Source organism: Trichomycterus rosablanca, chromosome 2, assembly GCF_030014385.1.
Source record: "Trichomycterus rosablanca isolate fTriRos1 chromosome 2, fTriRos1.hap1, whole genome shotgun sequence".
NCBI lineage: Eukaryota > Metazoa > Chordata > Actinopteri > Siluriformes > Trichomycteridae > Trichomycterus > Trichomycterus rosablanca.
This window is the reverse complement of record NC_085989.1, coordinates 25758808-25780247: the sequence shown is the minus strand read 5'-3', so window position 1 is coordinate 25780247 and position 21440 is coordinate 25758808. Positions and strand designations below refer to the sequence as shown.

Sequence of the window (21440 nt, the reverse complement as noted above, 5' to 3'; positions counted from 1 at the left end):
ACATTCTTGATTGCATCATCTGATTTATACACTTGTGTTGAATTAGGGTTCATTTTATGTCAAACCAAAATAAAACGTTATGTACACGGTGTACATAAAAGACTAACTTAGATGATTTAGTATATTTTAACATTTTGTCCTTAAATTCGCATCATGTTTTATGCATACAACAACAAAGGATAATAGAACTTTCACTTGTAACTTATTGAGCATTTTTATACCTACTTAGTCAACCCTCAATAAAGGTTTTTACCAGTGTTCAAAGAACAACTTTACTTCTTATTTTAGCACAAATTATTTATTAACATTTTACACTATACACACCTTATTATTAGGAAATCCACATTCTCCTAATTTCTTTTAACCAATAACTGCCCGTCATTAATCAATGGTTAACTGTTAATCGACAAGCATATCCCAGCAAAACATAAAACATATCACTACGTTCAATATCAACAAATAACACATGCTTATTTTAATAAAAAAACATTGTAATATAGCAAACAGGGAAGTAATGGAGAACATAACATGAACATAACATGAACATAAACACCAGCATTCAGTATGTAGATTCTACACAAAGTCCATAGAAAACAATTCATTACAAGCACTACCTAACATCCTAGACAAAAACCCTTAAAAAGTGTAAAGCAGACCAGGGCAACAGTTCACTTTTAACAAAACAATGACCAGAAGAAAAGTTTCTGAATGTCCTTTAAAAGTCCAGCCAAAGCCCAGGCTAAAACCCTGTTAGATATTTGATTGGAAAAAACACCCAAATCCTGGTGTGCAAAGCTTGTAAAGACAGATCCAAGAAGACTTGCAACTTATGTTGCTGCCAAATGGGCTTCAAGTATTAAATAAGGGGCCTTAATATTTTTTTTCTAATAATTTTTTATAAAAATGTAAAAACACATTTTCACTTCGCCATTATCGGTAATTAAATATAGATCCATGATTATAATTGGCATTTTTACCCATTCAATATCAATCCACAACACAAAGTGTGCAATAACACAATGATTAAGATTAAAAGAACTAAGCAACAGGACTAATACATGTAAATAGTTATGGCAGTTTCCATCATCTGCAGTTACAAGCCTATATTCTTTTAGATCCCTGTCTATCATGTGCACAATAATCTAATGAGATTTCTACGATAAATATTTAAGATGCATTGTACTTGCTAAAATGAAATGTTTACCAGAACTGATGCTGCATAATGGTAAAACACTTGGAACTGATTGGTAAGCAATGCGAGGTTTTAATTTAATGTACCAGACTTTACTGATACAATCCTTTATAGCCTTCTGATTGACTAAACAATGGCAAACAATGGCAGTCTACCAATTATCTAGATATAAACAGTCTAGTAGCCAGGCAATGATTTATACACAATGGTTTATACACACATGGTGCAGAATGTGCATTCAATTACCCAGGAGAAAACATTGTTAGTTTTTGTTTATTGCCACCTTAGCACATATTTGGCTATATTTGCAACAAAGATTATAGTGTTTTATGTTTAGATTCTTTTTGGTTTGAGTCTTTTAAACAGGTTCTCAGGTTGTATTTTTTATAGAAGTTCTGTCTTACAAGGTTGAGTGCGGGGAAAGTTATTGAAATATGTTTTAGTGTTGGGGTGTATCACATGACTGACAGACTGGTGCAGTTTCTCCTGATAAAATATGTTTGTGTGTTAGTTTGAGTGTCTGAGATGACTTTTATAATGTAAAGTTTTGTATAGTTTGTTGTTGTGTGTGTTTGTCCCATTTCTCTTGCCACATAGATTTAAATTAAGCTTATATTGAAAGGTAAGTGTCGGTTGGGGGGTATGTGGCATATGGTGATGTCTTTACCTGCTGTTTTTTCAGTCAGTTCGCCTTTCCGTTTCCTGGGAAACTACAGAAACTCCATACTTTCAATTCCTCAGTTTTTTCTCTGTAATTGGTATTAATGGGCCGTTCTATTTTAGGGGTTCCATGGCTTGTGGACAAGATTTGGAATCTAAACAGATTAGGAAGGTCCTGTATCTTGTATAAAGTTTATGGCAAGTAGGGAGTAAGCTTCTGCTGTGAAAATGGATCAGTGCTGTGGTAGGTGGATGCTGTGGTGATGGTCAGTGGTAGTGTAGGCCGCTCCTATGCTGGCTCTGTTCTGGAGCCATTGGTGTAGATTATCTGGTGGTGTTGGTATTTTTCTTTATTGATACAGAATTGTTTACCGAAGTTGATTGGGAGTGTACCGAGGGTGGCTGGTGTGCATTTGTTAGGGTGGTAGTGGGGATATTTAGTGTATCCAGGATTAATTTTGTTCACAGACTGGATGGTTTTGAGACTTAGTTTTGAGTCATATCAGTGTGTGTATTGATTGTAGAAGACAGTTTTGCAGGGCTGGGTTTTGTTTATTTCCTTGGAGTTTTTAATGGGTGATGTTTTATATGCCCCAAGGATTAGCCTAGTCGTTAATGTTTTCTTGTAGCTCCATAAATGGTGCTTCGTAGTTGAGACCGGACTAGGGTTTGGTATATATTATATTCAGTAGGTGTGGCTCTGCTCCCCACCAAGTGTTGTCAAGGATTTTTTAAATAAAGTTTAGGGTCTTTTGGCAAATGTTAAATGTGGAATATAAATTTACTGCCCATTAGCAAACCTAGGTATCTGGCTGTCTTTTCAATTTTCATACTTTCGGGGTTCAGAGTTAGATTAGGCTCTGTTTGTACCGCCCTTCTTCTGCAAAAGTGGTACAGGTTGTTTTGAAATTGGAGATCTTAAAAATGTTTTGGATTGTCCATTTTTAGATGTTGGTTATGGATAGCTGTAGACTTCATTTTGCTGTTGGTAGAGGTCGTCCCATGATACATTTACAGAAGTCGTCTACTTACAAGCAGCTCATGGTGTTTGGGTCGATGGTTAGTAGGGTTGCTTTGTGTATTAGGTGTTGTATTTGGGACTGGCCTCCTTTATTTTTCCATGTTGCGGATCATGTTCCAGACCATTTTGGTTGATGTATTGATTTTTAAGTCCTGAGACAAACTTTTCCCATGATTGTTTTTCGTTTTGATTACTATACTGTGGGGCTGAGCTCTGCAGAAGGTTCTTTCTGCTTTCTTTGGGGTTTTGATTGCGGTTTAAACCACGGGTTGTGGGGTTTCTGAGTTCTGAACATTGTTTTTGAAACTGTTTGTTCAGCTATTTTGTTGATGGTGTCTGTAATCCATTTTATAGAGGCTAAGTCTGTCGGGGTTGATTAATGGAGTCCCCCCCCCCATACTGAAGTAAGGCCAGTTGGCTCCCTGTTACAATTTCTGTACAGCAGGTTGTTTCGTGTATATATCATGTCCTGGGTGTAGGTAGGTGTTGTTCTCATCGTTTACTGTCATATATCTCTTGTAATAAAGAGACTTTCTATAATTTTACCTTTTTATGGAGAGGTTAATTAGTTTACTATGTCTTCTAGTTCTTTCAGGTTCATACAGCTGGATGGATGGACGGATAAAACATACGTTCAGGTGAAGTCTGTTGTTTGTTGCATTGTGTGGTATTTAACTCCTGTAGTTTTAAAAGCAATCTCAAGCTCTTTCATTGAGTTCTGTTATTAAAAATATTCTCATAGCAATAAAGTATATGCAAGCCTCTGGACATTTTCCTCTTGTGTACTGACTGGCTGAACAATCACATCAAGCAATCTATTATTTACTACACAAAATAAATATGGTATGCAGTGACTATGTTTGTGTAAATTTAGGGGCTTACACTGACACCTTGCATGAAAAAAGTAAGACTTCAGCTAAAAAGTGTGTGAGGGTTGAAATATAATTTCTGGAAGACATACCTTGTTCTCTCCTTCGATTACTATAACAGGCACTGAGGTGGCAGGCCATCGATGCTTGGCAGGTAAAGGCTTGTCACAATTCCACAATACTATAATCTGAATGATGAAAAAAGAATAACAAAGACAGAGAGGACGAGAGTTAGGAGGAGAGAAAAGCATAAACAGAAGCCTGAAGTAAAAAATTGGGATTTCTTATGCGTATTCATGTTTTATTTAGCCATATTGCCCTGCTGTTGTGGCCCTTTGAGAAAGAAATACATGGCAATTGATCTCAGTGCAGCTTTGACCTTTTGATAAATTGTTTACATGAGCTTTACTAAGCAACAGTAAAAAAGAATAATAAAATAACTGTGCAGTTGTAAAATGCAATGAAAAGCAATATGGCTTGATCTCTGCACCTCTACACATCAATAAATCACAGCACCAAGCTAATTTATGTTTCTTCACCATAAAGTGTCTAAATGATTACACCAGTCTTCTGCAATTGGATTTTTTTTTTTTTAAATCAACACTCTTAAATGTTTAATGGAGAAGGCTTTATACTCTGGCAGGTCTTAGGCTGGACCTTGGAAAATGCTGACTGTGGTTAGGACCTACACTGCTACAGCAAACTACCTACAACAAGAGCTCTCTAAAATCTGGATGAGTACATCTCAATGCACACATTTCCTAGCCTTTACTTTTGGAGATGCACAGCAAATGCATTGTTGAATTTAAAAAGCATCTTGATTACACATTTTACCAGATTGGTGTGGTAAACAGTGTTTAAAAATAAATCTTGGTTTCCGTGATTGAGGATGCTGAGACGCACAGAGAACGCAGTTACTGAGGTGTATTTTTAACACTGATTAGCTGCTACTTCCTCTGACGCTAATTGGAGAAGCTGAAAGGCAGATGGTATCTCTATCAGCTTCCTCTTGTCTTGGGGTGAAGGTGTGTGTGTGTGTGCCTGCTTGTCTCTCACAAACAGGAATGCTAGCTCACAGCGGGACACCCGCCCAGGCTAACTTGGCAGAACTAACTCAAAATGCAGCTTTTGCTTTCTACTTCTTGCTGCCTTGTTTATTTATATCTCTGCTTCCTCCAGTTTTGCTGCTCGGTGTAGAGAATGCCTCTGCCCGGTGAAGGAAAGAAAAGGTTGCACGCATAATTGCTCCTCCTTTACCTCTTCTTTACTGCATAACAGCATGTTCTATTCAGTCATGGAAAAGCCATGCTAGGTTAAGTCTTCAAGCCAGGTGACAGAAGTTTTGAACTATATACAGTTGTAATCAGAAGTACTAGGACAGCACAGATAGAAGTTGCTTTTAATGAAGGCTTTATCGGTTGAATTAAACTGCAAATAAACAAAAACAATAATGTAGCATTTTAGAGTAGCAGGGTATTTAGTTAATACTGGCATGCCACAATTATTCCTCCATGGAGCAGCAATAATCCTGACTGGGTGTGGAAAAAGCTTAAAATTCTGTTCCGAGACCCTCTTGCTCCTGCAAAGAAGGGCTCAGCTTATGATGAGAAGAATACTTCTCATCATCACTCATCACTCCTTACAGTTAAGCATAGAGGTGGGTCAGTAATAATCTGGGGATATTTTTTTCAGCTGCAGGAACTGCCAATCTTTACTGTGACTGGACAGTAAAGTGGTAAAACTGATCCTTGGTGATAACTGGACTTTCCGACAAGACAATGATTCTGAGCACACCTCTAAGTCAACCAAAGCGTAGCTAAGGAATCAGTCCTGGAATATCCTGGAGTGGCCTTCTCAGTCTCCAGATATAAATCCCATAGAAAATCTTTGGTGGGATTTAAAAAAGCAGTTGCAGCATGAAAGCCATCCAAACTCAATGTGCTGGAAGCTTTTGCTCCAAAAAGAATGCATCAGTAAATATTCTTTTTCTGTTTAATGGGACTTCTTGTTTTATATTTTCATCACCAGAATACCAGGTGTGAGTGGTTTAATGGTTTAAGGTGGAAGGAGGTGTTAATATTTCTGATTTCCACTGTACAATCAGTCGGAATGCGTTGAATTTTATTAATCTATCCTAATCCTTTATGCACCTTTTCCTTTATCTAGCTCAATCTCTTTTTCTGCCTTTCTCTCATTCTCTGAAGCACAATCAATACGTTTTGGTTTCCAGGGCTGCTGGATTTGCGGCTCAGATGGCTACCATGGAAACACAGGGGGTGATCGAGAGGACTAAGTTCTTATTTAGTCACAGAGGATCAAACCTGGTTTATGCAGCAAGAAGCATAGAGACCCTGCATCTACATGCATAAACAATCCACTTTAAACCACTTCTTCTCCAGAACGGATCCATTCGCTCAAGTGGTAAACAACTCAAGCCAAACAACTTCTGTGGTAATAACTCACAAACTTTATGAACCTCAGACAGCAAACATACATTTAACAGATTTAATCTGGAAATGTGGCCTAAATTGTTTTTTAATCATTTATTTTGTCTCTCACTTTAATTGTAGCCACTTTCCCACCTACTAGCTATGTTTTTTCCCTTAATACTGAGTGATTCCATATTTTTTTCCTCTTCATCTTTTCCAATCTTCACCTGGAAAAAATCTACCACAGCCCTCTCTCTATTTAGAGCCAGCCTTGGGCATTAGTTAGGCATTGCATCTAATAAAACAGAACCAGGTGGGTGGTTACAGAACCTTTCCCTGAATAAAAAAGTTCATGTCTGGTTCAAGTGCTGTTTGGAAACCACAGCCCACTACTGTTTAATCCACCTGCATATTTTTATTTCCTGTGCTTAATGTCTAAGCATTCAGTATAGCAAATTCCACAAATGTGAAAAGTTGGTGAGGTTTTGAGTATTTTTTTACTCACTAGCCATTTAAATCATTATTAAGGTATTTGAGACCTGTTGTCCAGATAATGCTGCAGTGCATTTCACTTAATTCAGTCTGTTGAAGTGCTGTTCTCTCAGATGTGTTGCTGTGCTTTGTTAAGCCAGTGGGGATGCTGTTACCTGAGCACAATACTGAGATTTGGAGACTGCCATCAGGAGCTTAAGGATGGGCTGAGACTGAGACACCAGTGGTGTGACTGCATGGATGACTGCAGTGAACCTTGAGTACGGTTTAATCCCTAAAAAAACAGGACAGAAATAGTATGCTTTTTGATTACATCTAGATGACAAACAACAAACAATAATTAATAAATAAATAAGAAATTCAAATGTTGTTCCAATGCAGTTTGAGAACAACAAATTTATGGGCATTAAAATGCAAACAAGGAGATGAATTGTGCATTGTAGCGTACTGTAACAAGTAACTGTTTTTCATAAAACGCTCTGTGGATTTCTATTTTACTTTGAATTTAATGGGTTAAAATGTGGACAGTTAGGGCCTAAATCCAAGACCTTTAATCCAACTGTTGTGTCATCATACAGAGGTCTGTATATCTATAGTACAAGATTGCCTTATTCTAAATGATTTAACCCAGAAGGTTATTTATTTATTTTTATTATTTTTATTTTTTTTGACAAATAAGATTAGAAACTTCTCTTCTATCTCTTTCCTATAGCATTTGAGAAAAAATACATAAGCTATTATGAAGCTGAAGTGACTGAAATTCATTTTCCTCTCATCACATTCAATTGCTGCAGTCAAGGCAAAAGACAGATAGGATAAGATCATTCATATTTGCTAGAGCACTTTTATTTTACTCAATCAAATCTATTTATTGACTGTGCTTGTGATGAATATTGCAGATTAAAAATAAGACATGCTTGAGCAGCTTCACAGTCACATTAGCAACAGCAGTGATGCATGACTCCAGTCCTCACATATAGATCTTATCATCCAATTACATGGGCCGATTCAGTAATACATCCAACAATAGGCCAGTACTTAGCTCAGAGTATAAATTTGGATATACGGAAGCGACAATGTGTGACTGAATCATCTTCACAACCACTTAAAAGTCATCAACGAAGGTTTAAAAACAACTGAGCATATACACTCATTGGGACACCACTTTTTTGAATTCATGTTTTTATATGCTTCCAACTGTGCAGCAACAGTTTAGGAAAGGCCCTTTCTTGATTCAGAATGGCTGTACCCCTGTGCACAAAGCAAGAAGAAAAACTGGGTTTAAAGAAACACCTGTGTTCTGCACAGAGCCCTGACCACAGTCCCACTGAACAGCTTTGAAAAGAACTGAAACATCAATTAAGGCTTTGTTGACCATCAGTGCCTAACCATACAAATGTTCTATTGACTGAAAAGGCACAAATTCCCAGACTTATTCAAAGACTTAAGAAGCCTCCTCAGAAAAGGGGCTGTTGTTATAGCTGAAAAGATTACATAGGGGTCACTATTTTAAATTCATTTGTTTTTGAAATTGGGTGTCCAATATGCCCTTGATCAGGTGCCCAAATACTTTCCATTCTTCATATAGTGTATGTGTGAAAAAAAGAAGAAATGACTCAACCACCTGCCATGTGGATTGTGGGTGGCGTGGTGGCGCTGGCTGGCTAGCACTATGATCTGCAAAACCATGCTAATGAGCACATGTTGGAAGACCAAACTGATCTTTCACCTTGAGTTCTAGCATTTGTTTTGTTTTTGTTTTGTTTTGCTTTATTGGAAGAAATGAGCATACTGCTAATGCATTGTTTAGATAACAATTTTCTGCTATTAAAGGTCTGTGAATAGATCTAGTACCACAAACCAACAGAAAACACCAGGCTGGACTGGGTGCTGATGGTTAAGAGCCTTGCCCAGGAGCCCAATAGTGGCAACTTGGCAGTGGTGGGGGTTGAAACGGCAACCTCCTGATTACTAGTCCAATACCTAACAGCTAAACTACAACTAAAACATCACAGTCACACAAATTCACTTTTTATACCTAATCCACAGTGAATCTAGCTACTGGCATGTGTACTAACATGCAAAACAAGACACATAGCACCAACACAACCTCTGTTGCTGGACCATCTCTTTTATTTAAAAAGTGTTTAACACTGCATAAATATGGATCCTGGAAAATCATTACTTTGACAGACTAATTAATAGATGGCACATCAAGTAATATTGGTTCTGCACAGCCTTAGTGACCCAGATTCAGTCGTTTGTGATAGACTGGCAACCTATTGTGTGTGTATTCACCTCTTGTTCCAATGATGATGATGATGATGATGATTAATACATAATTTTGATAAACATGACACTGGAAACTCAAAGCCGACTTCACACAGTAGCATTCCAAACAGTTGTGTGACCCAGGATGACCTTGCAGACTTACCGAGGCCAGCGTAGTAGAAGGGAAAGTCCCCTAGATAGGTAGAATACTGGGACAGGGTAAAGAGACCTCCAGGATGGCTATTCCACATCACACTGCTCCTGGCTGTGTGCTGCAGGACCCGGTCCTGGATGATCTGCATTCACAGAAAAAAAACACTTAGCTTAGTTCAACACATTAACTTTAAGCCAGATTTTCCATCTTTTGACAAATTGTGAGACGTGTCTGTTATTACCACTTGTCTAGAGTGGCAGGTGAGTGGCAGGATTTCTCCACGCACCATCAGTCGCTGAGTCTTTGATGTGTTAAAATGAATTTATGTCATTCCAACATGTTTAAAATTAGTTATTTTATTGAATGTCATTTAGTGTGAGCTCCCAAATAAGCTCCCAAATGCTGCAAGACCAACAAGCGTGACAGCAGTACTAAACAGTATGAGATTTAAGATATCAACTTGTCAGCCCATAGCAGGCTGCAGTGACTCTTCTCTGTATGCTTTTTGACATTCAGCAGATACTACTTTTCAGTGGCGATTTCTCTAAGACTGCAAGAGCAGCTCAGCGTCCCCTAAAATGTCAAAAATTAAATGGTTAAATATGTACAGTTGTGTTAACATTTCATTGACTACAAATGCGTTAGAACACGTTCATCTCGAAGACGAGTTTGTTCAGAATCAGCTACTTATCACAAATCGACTGACTCGAAATTCTCATACATTCCTGTAGCGTCAATGCATTTGCCCGCAGAAGCTGAGCGTCTATTCACGTCAATGAAATGTTTTTTTTTCATTGCTTCGAAACTCGCCGGTCATTGGATAAATGCCACGATTTTGTCCCGTTGCTGAGCTTCTGCAAGATGATTGGAGGATCAGTCGAAAGGCTGAATCCCATTTTGATTGACAGCTATTTTGAGATCTACACCTTCACTTAATCACTGGGAGCTTCAGTCCCATCACGGATTTTGCGAGTGAAGTCGAAAGACAAACTGCAACCCATTTCAGGCCATTTTCTTGAAAAGGAACGGAGGGCAGAATTTATGTATAAATAAATTGACAAATTTTATGATGTAAGCCGACAATGAGCTTCCCCTCTTTGAAGGACCAGCAGCCGCCACTGCTACTTTTTTATTTTATTAGAATTTAAACATCATGTTTTACACACTTTGGTTACATTCATGACAGGACACGACAGGTAATCACAGTTTACACACAATTAATTGGTTTAAGTTAATGTCAAACACAGTCATGGTCAATTTTGTATCTTCAATTCCCCTCACTTGCATGTCTTTGTACTGTGGGAGGAAACTGGCACTCAGCAGATATTACAAAATAGTAACCAATTGTGTTATGTAGAAGTGTACACTTTATCCTGGTAAAACATTCTAAATACCTTGTGCTTTTTTGTAGAATGTGTGCTCTACTATTTACACAATTTGTGCCTTACACATGCACCATGTGCAGATTGACTCGCATTCACCCGCATCTCTCCAACCATACCTCATTTGTATTTTAATTACTAAGCATAAAGTGCATGAAGAATTCCACACAGTTTGTGTGTATTCCTACTATTTTTAAGAGATGAAAAGAGCCAGTGCTCTGTGTTAACATTAAAAAGATGAATGATTGTGTTAGAGGTACAGAGATTCTGTTTTCAAAGGTTATGTAATGCATAAGATTTAAAAGAGAATTGGCTGGCAATTATGGAATCAAACTAAGACTGAATATACAGTACACTTAATTGATGCAACTTAGAAATTGACAGCTTTGTTGGATCTAATTAAAATGTCAAGTGCTGTGTGGCCTCGGCTTTATAAACAACCAGTCCCTGTGTGCCCAACCTCTCTATCTGTGCCAGTCCGTTACTCCTGGTGTTCAGAAGAGCTATAGCTTTTGTGGCCTTGAGTAGGACCCTGGACAGTCAATAGCCCCTTTAAAAACAGACACAGATTGAAGCAATAGTTTTAGTGCTTTATATTGTGCCCTTCAGTGTGATGGTTGCCTGGCCCGGCGACAGGATAATGTCTGGCAACTCTGACGCCTCTGCTGGAAGGAAGCTGGACGGCTTAGCAATTGTCTATTCTAAATGCTATGCCTGAGGCATTTTGTAAAGCAACTGACAAAAAAGGGGGCATAAAATTTCATCTGAGGTAGCAACAAGTGGAAGAAACTCATTTCATTGCTTCCCCTTTTGTTTGGTTGGCCCCCGGAGGGCAGTCAATAACCATTTGCCATAGCTGAAAGATTAACTCATCCTCTTTTGCCCTCGCAATAAGAGCACTTGTCATCTTAAAAACAGAATCCGAAGAAAGGCCGTTACTCTTCCGGGCTTGATGCGGATGCCTACAGGTCTGGTAAAACCTGAAGGCATGTGATTGACGATTCAATTTCCTGACGAAACGGTGGCAATATTCTTAGTGCAGCAAGATAAATAAAAAACAAGCACTCAGATATGGCTACCTGTGCTTGTTGCTATGCCTGAGAGAACCTGAGGACAACCACGTCCTTGGTTAAACTGGAGTTGTTCTGGTAAGGAATGGTTATAAATAAATGTAGACAATAACTGAGCACTTGTATATGTAAACGCAAAAATGCATAAGTTTAAGAAATACGTTTGGAATCTAAAGCCCCTTTCAGACTTAATCTATCAGTACATACTGGGTTTATTTTAATAGTAATGACTAATTTGTGTCATTAATACATGAGTTTTTGCAAGGCTGTTAACTGGGTATGCATGGTTTTACACATGGATGACCTGGCACTCTATGTAATCTACAACAATTCTGTGAACAATGGATTCAATGGAATTAAAGTGCTTTACTTAAATAACCCCACATTAAATGATAACTGAGCTATTAACAGCAATTTTATTGCTGTAATGTTTTTTTTTTTTTTTTTTCGTTTTTTTTTTCACCCATCCGACATTGCAAATATCTGATTACGACCTGTACTGTCTGTATATGATTTCACATTTGGCCTTCTCTTCTTCAGATACTGCCAACTATGTGTGGAGACTGGTCTTAGTGGTGGTGGGCTGCTGTGTTAGACTGCTGTGTAGTCATTCAGATTTGCAGACGTTTCTCCTGTAATTTTTAGTCGTTTTTATTCCCAATTATGCAAACTTTACACAGAAAAGATCCCGACCACCCCACCTGGGGATCAAACCCAGGACCTTCTTGCTGTGAGGTGACAGTGCTACTCACCGAGCCACTGTGCCGCCCCATAAAACTTATTTACTTATTAAAATTACATATCTTTAATTTACTGTATAAAAAAGGTTTGTGCTTTTTCTGAATGACTGAAATACTCCAGGAAACACTGTCTTTATTATTTTCCATAATCAAAACATAATGAAATATGTTTTTTAGAGAGTGGGAATTGTGTTTGTAGCTGTACATGGGTGGGTTAACCTTTTTCTATCATATGGCCAACTCTGCTAGCCTGAACCGAAATGTCATTGCAATCTTTTAGCCAGCACGGCTGGCCCATGGGGGCGGGAATATCCATAGGCCATTGCTGCTGGTCCATACCGATCAATAACGCAAATTATGTGTATGCAAGTGTGTCCTCCCTGTACAATGGCATACTGTAATTTATTGGGATTTCTGTGGACGGGCATAAAACTTTTATTGAATAAAGGTTAAGGCCTACAACTTTATGATTTTATAAGTCCAGCGAGGTGCAGTGTTCTGATAGCACATAAAGAGTAAATACATGTATGTAAAACATGCCCATCTAAACAGGGACGTATGCCCTATTTCCACTGGACGGTACCCTATAGTACGGTCTGTTTTCAAATCTGTGACTATTGATTGGTCACAAATAATTACCACTAGAGTGATTATGCTAGCTTGCATTATATTTATTTACTTTTGTGTATGCGCTTTCCATCTCATTTATTCTATGAATTTTATGATTTTTTTCTGGTGGTTTGTTATTAAATATTTCTTTTATGGTCGCTGTACAATTTCATTCTCGTATTGTTGAATGTGGGGCATTCCAGAAGTATGTGCTTTCACTACAAGATAGTTAAAAACTTTAGAGGTCATCACACTACCTGTCCACGAAATCTGATTAACTAAACCAAAATAATCAAATTATTGCCAAAATAATAATTTAACTCAAGTTACTCTATTTTTCTGTATTTGTAAACATAATCTGTTTTAAAATATAACTGCAAAGACTGAAGTTTACTTAGCGCAAGAATAACCAGATAACTAGCCTAATCTTTTTATGAAGTGTTAATGGCTTGTCTTATCATTCATGAGTTTACTCAACATTATATCAGACACATGTTGTAAGTTACCATGATTTTCCAACCTTAGGCTGGTATCAAAAGTGGCACAATCTAACGTTCCTGCAGGTTTACCTTCCGTAGTGATTGTTGCTAATTGTGTGTGCATGTGTGATGGAAAAAGGAAGTCTCCGCAGTAATCACTCACTTCTATGGTGGTAAGTACAATCTTCTCCACTGATGAGAAGTAAGCCTCCCACAGGAACTGTGTCTGCTGCCTCAGAGCCAAGATCTTATCCTGATGGATGGAACGCACCGTGGAGGGGATCTGGAGGACAAAAGGAGGAGGAGAATAAATAAGAAGAATGAAGATGAAATTTAATCACTACACTATTGGAAAGAGGGAGCAAATGTGGATTCCCACGATTTTGGTGTTGCTGAGAATAAAGCTTTCTTTGGAATTGCAACTTTCAGGATTTTTTAATGTGTTGATTTTGGGAGATCATAATGGTTGAAATTTTAAACGTTTAAAGTACCAAGTCCTTATTCAATTCAGATATCTTTTTTCTTGTGTTTCAGTGAATACCCATGGACTTAGAGAAGAAAGCAGGGCTAATGACATTATTTCAATAGTTTCAAACCACAAAGCTTTACTAATAAGCATCTACACATTGTATAATGTCACTGCTGTTCCCCAACCAACCTGGCAGTTGTTCGATTTCTTTTTAATTTACTCCACCAAGCAAAATTAAAGAAACTATTGTCTGAAACATCAGGTGTTTTAAATAACACAAAAACAAGTGGGTAAACAATTATTACCAGCTTTCAATAATATAAATAAGCACCTGATTAGAAAAAAAATCCAAGTAAAAATGCTTTTATAAAGTCCCACAAAGACAATGTTGAACATGTGTAACAGAGGAAATAAGCATGTTGACATACAGTATATGCTACATAACAGTTGTGAATTATGTACATAGGAACATCAGCCATTAGCTAAAACTAAACTTTCATAGTCTATGCATTTACATCCACTGGAACATTATAAAAAAATACAGGGAACCCTTGGCCCCCAAGCGAGAGGCACTGCTACAGTACTGTCAAATGTCAGAGCTAAACTTAAAGAGAAAGGTAAAAAGAACAGCAGCAGTGAGGCCAGTGACCCTCACTCCTATCTGCAAATAATAGTAATGAAATATTCATCTACGTACACACACCAGAAGAGCAGTATAAGATTGAAAATTGAAAACGAGTAATCATGCAGAAAGCATGCGAGAGAGGAGAGGCAGATAGCATGGCGCTAAGAGGAGAGAAACAAAAAAAAAAAGATGGGTGAGATTACTGACCTGCAGCAGGAGCCGCTCGTCTCCGATCACAGCGCCGGTGTTCCAGTCGATAACTTCGGAGAAGGGAAGCTCCCATCCATTACTTAGCATGACAGGCACACAGGCCGCCTGTCCACACACACGCACACAAGAACGAGAAGAAAGGTCATAATATGTCATTCATGCTTTAATTAGATAAAAAACCTAGCAAAAAATAGTATACATAATTCTATATCATATATTTAATTACAGTCCATTAAACATAACTGACTGCAGTACTGATAGCTAAGCAAAGATTGGCTTTGCTATTAGCTTATTAAAGCATCCCATTCCATACTTATACAGTGGGGTCAAAAAGTATTTAGTCAGCCACTGATTGTGCAGGTTCTCCTACTTAGAAAGATGAGAGAGGTCTGTAATTTTCATCATAGGTACACTTCAACTATGAGAGACAAAATGAGAAAAAAAAAATCCAGGAAATCACATTGTAGGATTTTTTAAGAATTTATTTGTAAATTATGGTGGAAAATAAGTATTTGGTCAATAACAAACAAGCAAGATTTCTGGCTCTCACAGACCTGTAACTTCTTCTTTAAGAAGCTTTTCTGTCCTCCACTCGTTACCTGTATTAATGGCACGTGTTTGACCTCGTTATCTGTATAAAAGACACCTGTCCACAGCCTCAAACAGTCAACCATGGCCAAGACCAAAGAGCTGTCGAAGGACACCAGGAAGAAAATTGTAGACCTGCACCAGGCTGGGAAGAGTGAATCTACAATAGGCAAGCAGGTTGGTGTGAATAAATCAACTGTGAGAGCAATTGTAAGAAAATGGAAGACATACAAGACCATTGATAATCTCCCTCGATCCCATGGGGTCAAAATGATCATGAGAACGGTGAGCAAAAATCCCAGAACTACACGGAGGGACCTGATGAATGACCTGCAGAGAGCTGGGACCAAAGTAACAAAGGCTACCATCAGTAACACACTACGCCGAGAGGGACTCAAATCCTGCAGTGCCAGGCGTGTCCCCCTGCTTAAGCCAGTACATGTCCAGGCCCATCTGAAGTTTGCCAGAGAGCATATGGATGATCCAGAAGAGGATTGGGAGAATATCATGTGGTCAGATGAAACCAAAATGGAACTTTTTGGTAAAAACTCAACTTGTCGTGTTTGGAGGAAGAACAAAACCCCAAGAACACCATACCTACTGTGAAGCATGGGGGTGGAAACATCATGCTTTGGGGCTGTTTTTCTGCAAAGGGGACAGGACGACTGATCCGTGTTAAGGGAAGAATGAACGGGGCCATGTATCGTGAGATTTTAAGCCAAAACCTCCTTCCATCAGTGAGAGCATTGAAGATGGAACGTGGCTGGGTCTTCCAGCATGACAATGATCCCAAACACACCGCTCGGGCAACGAAGGAGTGGCTCCATAAAAAGCATTTAAGGTCCTGGAGTGGCCTAGCCAGTCTCCAGACCTCAACCCCATAGAAAATTTGTGGAGTCCGTGTTGCCCAGCGACAGCCCCAAAACATCACTGCTCTAGAGGAGATCTGCATGGAGGAATGGGCCAAAATACCAGCTACAGTGTGTGCAAACCTGGTGAAGACTTACAGAAAACGTTTGACCTCTGTCATTGCCAACAAAGGTTATGTTACAAAGTATTAAGTTGAACTTTTGTTATTGACCAAATACTTATTTTCCACCATAATTTACAAATAAATTCTTTAAAAATCCTACAATGTGATTTCCTGGATTTTTTTTTCTCATTTTGTCTCTCATAGTTGAAGTGTACCTATGATGAAAATTACAGACCTCTCTCATCTTCCTAAGTAGGAGAACCTGCACAATCAGTGGCTGACTAAATACTTTTTGACCCCACTGTAGTTATTAGTTTAGAGTATGGTTTTGCACAAGATTTTGAAGTGTTTATGGGAATTTGTGCCCATTCAGTCAAAAGAGCATTCATAAGGTCATGCACGAATGCTGGACAAGAACAGGTCTACCACACAATCAAAGTTCCAATTGAGATGTTTGTTGGGGTTGAGGACAGAGCCCTGTGCAGGCCACAGAAATTCCTCTAGACCAAAGTGGTCAAACTGTGGCTTTAGACCTAGCATCATGTGCAGGGACATGGTCAAACTGTTGCCACCTGGTTGAAAGCATATAATTTATACACTGTTACCATGGGGTATGCAAATCTTTAAAATCACACTATATACTTTATATATAGTGTATCTGAAGTTTGGTGCATTGAAGACCAAACAAAAAGGTCTTTATTTATTTCATTAAATATTGTGGCTTACAGATGCAAATATTTGTAATACTCAACTTATTAAAGGTTGCAGATAGTCAAGAAGCTAGTGTGAGCGGATTTATAAAAGTAAAAATTAGGTACTCTGTAACACGAGAATTAACAACACTCATTTAGAGTGTTGTGAGCGTTCGTGTGACCTGATAGGCTTTGAAATCAGTTTTGAAGAGAAGTATAATAAGGTGGCTGGAGGGTTTGTTTGTCTGGCTAATCCTCATATTATTTACCATTTTAATGCTCCGTCAAATTAATATGGCTTATGGTATCCAAGCATGTTCTAAGCTAAATAGTACCGACTACTAATTGTGTCTTTTTAATTCTGATTTTTACATTTAAAAGAATACAGGCCTATAAAAATGGTGGCAGACAGATGCTGCATTGCATTAGCTTCAGTACAAGTATATTTCCTAAACTGACTAAATGATAACGATGGTGAAACAATAGTGATAAATCATTTTATCCATTATTGTTACCATTATTCAGCTGTAGTGCACTCTAATGAACTATAAAAGAACAGAACATTGTTTATGCTAATGACCAAACTGGTGCTTCAAATCCAGATATGAACTCATAATAAATATAATGAACACAAACAAAAGTCACAGTTCAGCAAAAAGAGAAAAATGTTCTGTTGGGCTTAACAAGTGATTCACGAGAGAGTAATGGAGTGGTGAAGGAGAGTAGTGAGGAATGACCAGTCGTCTGGAAAGAACTGTGTGTGTGTGAGAAAGGATGGCCTGAAACTAAAAGGGTCAGCAAGACTTGGGCCAAAGCCCAGGCTGCCCTGAGGCTCATTGCTTTAAAACTTACACAGTCAGAAGACTGAGAGAGATATGCATGCACCATCCTCGGTCAGCTTACCTGTAATGCCTCTAGGAACCGAAAGGAGCCCAGACGTCGTCCTCGAGGCACTAGACAGAAGGTGGAGTTGTGTAGCATTTCCCGGTAGTCATATCTATGTAAACAAGGACATTAAAACACATGAGCAAAGCATTCTAGCATTGGTATTCTTCTCAGTAAAGAGCGTTATTCAGCCCTTCTCAGAGTGCAGTAATGCAATATCCACGGACTAGCTACTTTATTAGGAAGACCTGTACACCTGCTTCTTTGTGTAGAGATTTAATCAGCCAGTCAAGTGGCAGCAGCACAATGCACAATATCATACAGATCCAAGAAAATAGCACAACAGACTACAGTTGGTTTACCTACTGCCAGCCAAAAACAGGAACCTAAGGCTACAATGGGCAGAACTCAAAATAACTAGACAGCTGAAGATAAAAACGCTTTTTGTCTGGTCTAATAAATCTCAATTTCTGCTGGGACAAGCAGATGGTAGGGTCAGAAACTGTTGAAAACAGCATAAATTCATGGAACAATATGCCCTGTGTCAACAGTTCAGGCTGCTGCTGCTGGTGGTGTAATGGTGTGAGCAATGTTTTCTTGGCACACATGGGCCCCCTAACATCAGTCAAGCTTCGTTTGAAATGTCACAGCGTATGGGTATTGTCAATGACCATGTGCATCCCGTTATGACCACACATTTACCCATTTAATCTGTATGTTTATTAAGTTTTTAATTTCATGTTTTACACTTTGATTACATTCATGGTAGGGCAGGTAGTTACAGGTTACACATGATTCATCAGTTCAAGTTCAACGTCAAACTTCATCACTGACAATTTTGTGCCTCCAATTAACCTTAATACAAGACTGTGGGAGGAAACCAGAGCTCCCAAAGGAAACCCATGCAGACAACTCCACACAGAAAGGCCCGCTCCACCTGGGAATCAAACTGTCTTGCTGTGAGGCGACAGTGCAACCCGCCCATTTATAATGGCGACTTCCAGCATGAAAGAAGTATGTCCCATTTCATAACAAATGGTTTCATTAACATGACAATGAGTTTTATGTATTTCGATGGCCTCCCAAGTTATAATAATCCCATTATTATATTATCCCAGAAATAATAAAAATAAAGAACAGCAGCTAATCGGTTTTTCATAAAGCACTCGAGACTCCATCTAGACCTTACACAATACATAGAATTTTATTACTTATAAAAAATATACTGGCTAATCAAAATTACCCTTAGGTGTAGGTTAGTTAGTAATTATGTGTATTTTTACCCTGTTAAAAATACTGGGTATGTACATGACTAGCATGATTTTTATGAAAACGATTACAATAAGTTTCCAGATACATTATTGTTTGTTTGGATTTTAGCCACATTTAACACATATGTGTAATTTTATGGCATGATCAGTATTACGTTTGAATCTGTTTATTGTATCTTGTCTTTATATTTTGGGTCCATTATATATTTTTATTTTTTATAGCTGTGAGGTAGGTTAAGGCTGTTCTTGTTTTGTCTTGTGTAGGAATTCCTTTATGGTTTCAGGCATGTGTACTGGTTGTCTTTTCTTTGTGCATTTGGGATATTCTGTCAGGCTGTGCTTTATCGTAATAGGTGTTTTCAGATACAATATTAAAACATGTATTTATTTAGTATTCAGCCAAGAATACTTTTTTATACAGTATTTACATATATTCCTGCCCAACTCTGCCTCTTTATTGCTTTTCTCATTCGCTCTTCAAACCATGTCCCTCCCTGGAAGGTATCATCTGGCTACCCAAACACAATGATCAGGCATCTTGGGGTAATGAGCTCTGAGTGACACCTGCTTACATAAGCTGAGCAGATTTGCCAAGAGTGTCTGGAGACAGGCTTTATCCATCACACACAAACATGCGCACACACTCACACTTCACCACATCTCACTCACACTGCCGGCACAGATGCCCTGACAAGATATATAGGTGTTTTCCATATCAAAGAGACAGAAAGTAATTTCTCTCAGACACATGTGCCTCAAGCTTAGGGGTAGCAGCCGAGTCGCAGCTGTGTCCTTTACACACACACACACTGGTAGAAATGAGATAGAAAGAGCAACGCAGAGGCTGAAAGGTTAACGCACTGGCCCTCATTTATCAGGTAGAAATCATTTACCAGAATTCATGCAGGGTGAAGGTTAAGTGACCACTCACACCTATAGCTCAGTGTCACCCACACACACAATTTATTACTTACAGGGATGATGGTGCTGCACTGATGATGCTGACTCCACTGTTGGCACATAACTTGCCTATTCAGCTAAAATCTTTCGGACACCATTAACTATTTTTTTTTTTTTTTTTGACACTAAGGAGTGTACATGTTTAGTCTCCATGTATCCATGAAGAGCTGGGTGTTTGAGGAGCAATGACAAGCAGAGAATCTCCAGTTTGTCACCAAATTCATAGGGAAATTATTGAAATGTTTAAAAACAATGTTCATCAAACATTGTCCCACCCATATGAACAACAGGCCAAACGCTGTTCATGTGGCTGCTCAGCCGGCAAGGCAGAGCTGAGATTCGATACGATGTATTCGAGATCCCGGCTCTGGTTCCAGTGTGTGTTCTTTCCGCAGCGCCACCTGAGTGGCCACAAATGTAATGAAGTTGACCAGACAAAACATTAATTATTTTGGATTCATACTGTCTGCAATACAATACAAGTCTATGCAAATGTATATATACATTCTAAATAATCTAAATTCACAACCTAGTTAAACTGACCCACAAAAATGTATATGCCCATCTTTTTTTTAATCAAATACAAGCTGTACAGCAATACAGGGCAGTGATAGCTCAGTGGTTAAGATACTGGACTAGTAAACAGAAGGTCGCCGGTTCAAGCCCCGCCACCACCAAGTTGCCACTGTTGGGTCCCTGAGCAAGTCCCTTAACCCTAAATTGCTCATTGTGTAAGTCGCTTTGGATAAAGGCGTCTGCTAAATGCTGAAAATGTAAATGTAGAAGCTGCCTTCAGGCAAAAACACAATCAACTGTTAAATATTCATGTCTGTAGCAGGCTAACTGGTTGTTTTTTTACCTTCACCACACTACTCAGCAATGGTACACCTGCATCACTGCTACAGCAACCAGACTGCCTACCAAAGCTAAAGGGACTACGAGACAGACAGACCAATTGGGTTTGGTCAGTTGTGATTTGCAGTGAGAACACTTGGTCTACAAACACCAGTAGAATGGATCATAGTGAGGAGCTTGCTGAGTTTGTTGTAGCCTATATCCTTTTAAATAAATGACTTTATAAAATCTGACTTGAATGTAAGCTTCTGAAGTGAAAAAATACATAAAGCAACAGCACATCTGTGAAACTGCATGAGTTTTATGTCCTGTTCTGCAGAGTTGAAGATATAAACTGTCTTTGAAAGCAAACCTACGACATTGGATGGACTTCTATGGCCAAGCAGACACACACTAGTCTATGATCACAAAGCCAGAATTTGGCTAAAAGCAACCCCTCATTACACTCTGGAGCAGGGTTCTCTGCTGTAACAAACCAAACTTAACCATACTTCAGTCTGACAAAGGAATCAGGGTTTGCATGTGTCAGGAGAAAAACAGTTAT

At 38.6% G+C, this 21440-nt stretch overlaps 1 protein-coding gene across 1 annotated transcript in view; it reads right to left on the bottom strand.

Annotated features, from left to right (window-relative positions):
• The window catches only part of ext1b (exostosin glycosyltransferase 1b), a 99996-nt gene that overhangs the window by 12650 nt on the left and 65906 nt on the right, over positions 1-21440 (bottom strand). Inside the window, exons 2-7 of the mRNA XM_063013090.1 lie at positions 17829-17922; positions 14670-14777; positions 13532-13651; positions 9098-9230; positions 6819-6937; positions 3835-3930 (exon numbers count right to left, since the gene is read on the bottom strand). Of these exons, the coding sequence (XP_062869160.1) occupies positions 3835-3930; positions 6819-6937; positions 9098-9230; positions 13532-13651; positions 14670-14777; positions 17829-17922 (670 nt within the window). The remainder of the gene's footprint in view (positions 1-3834; positions 3931-6818; positions 6938-9097; positions 9231-13531; positions 13652-14669; positions 14778-17828; positions 17923-21440) is intronic.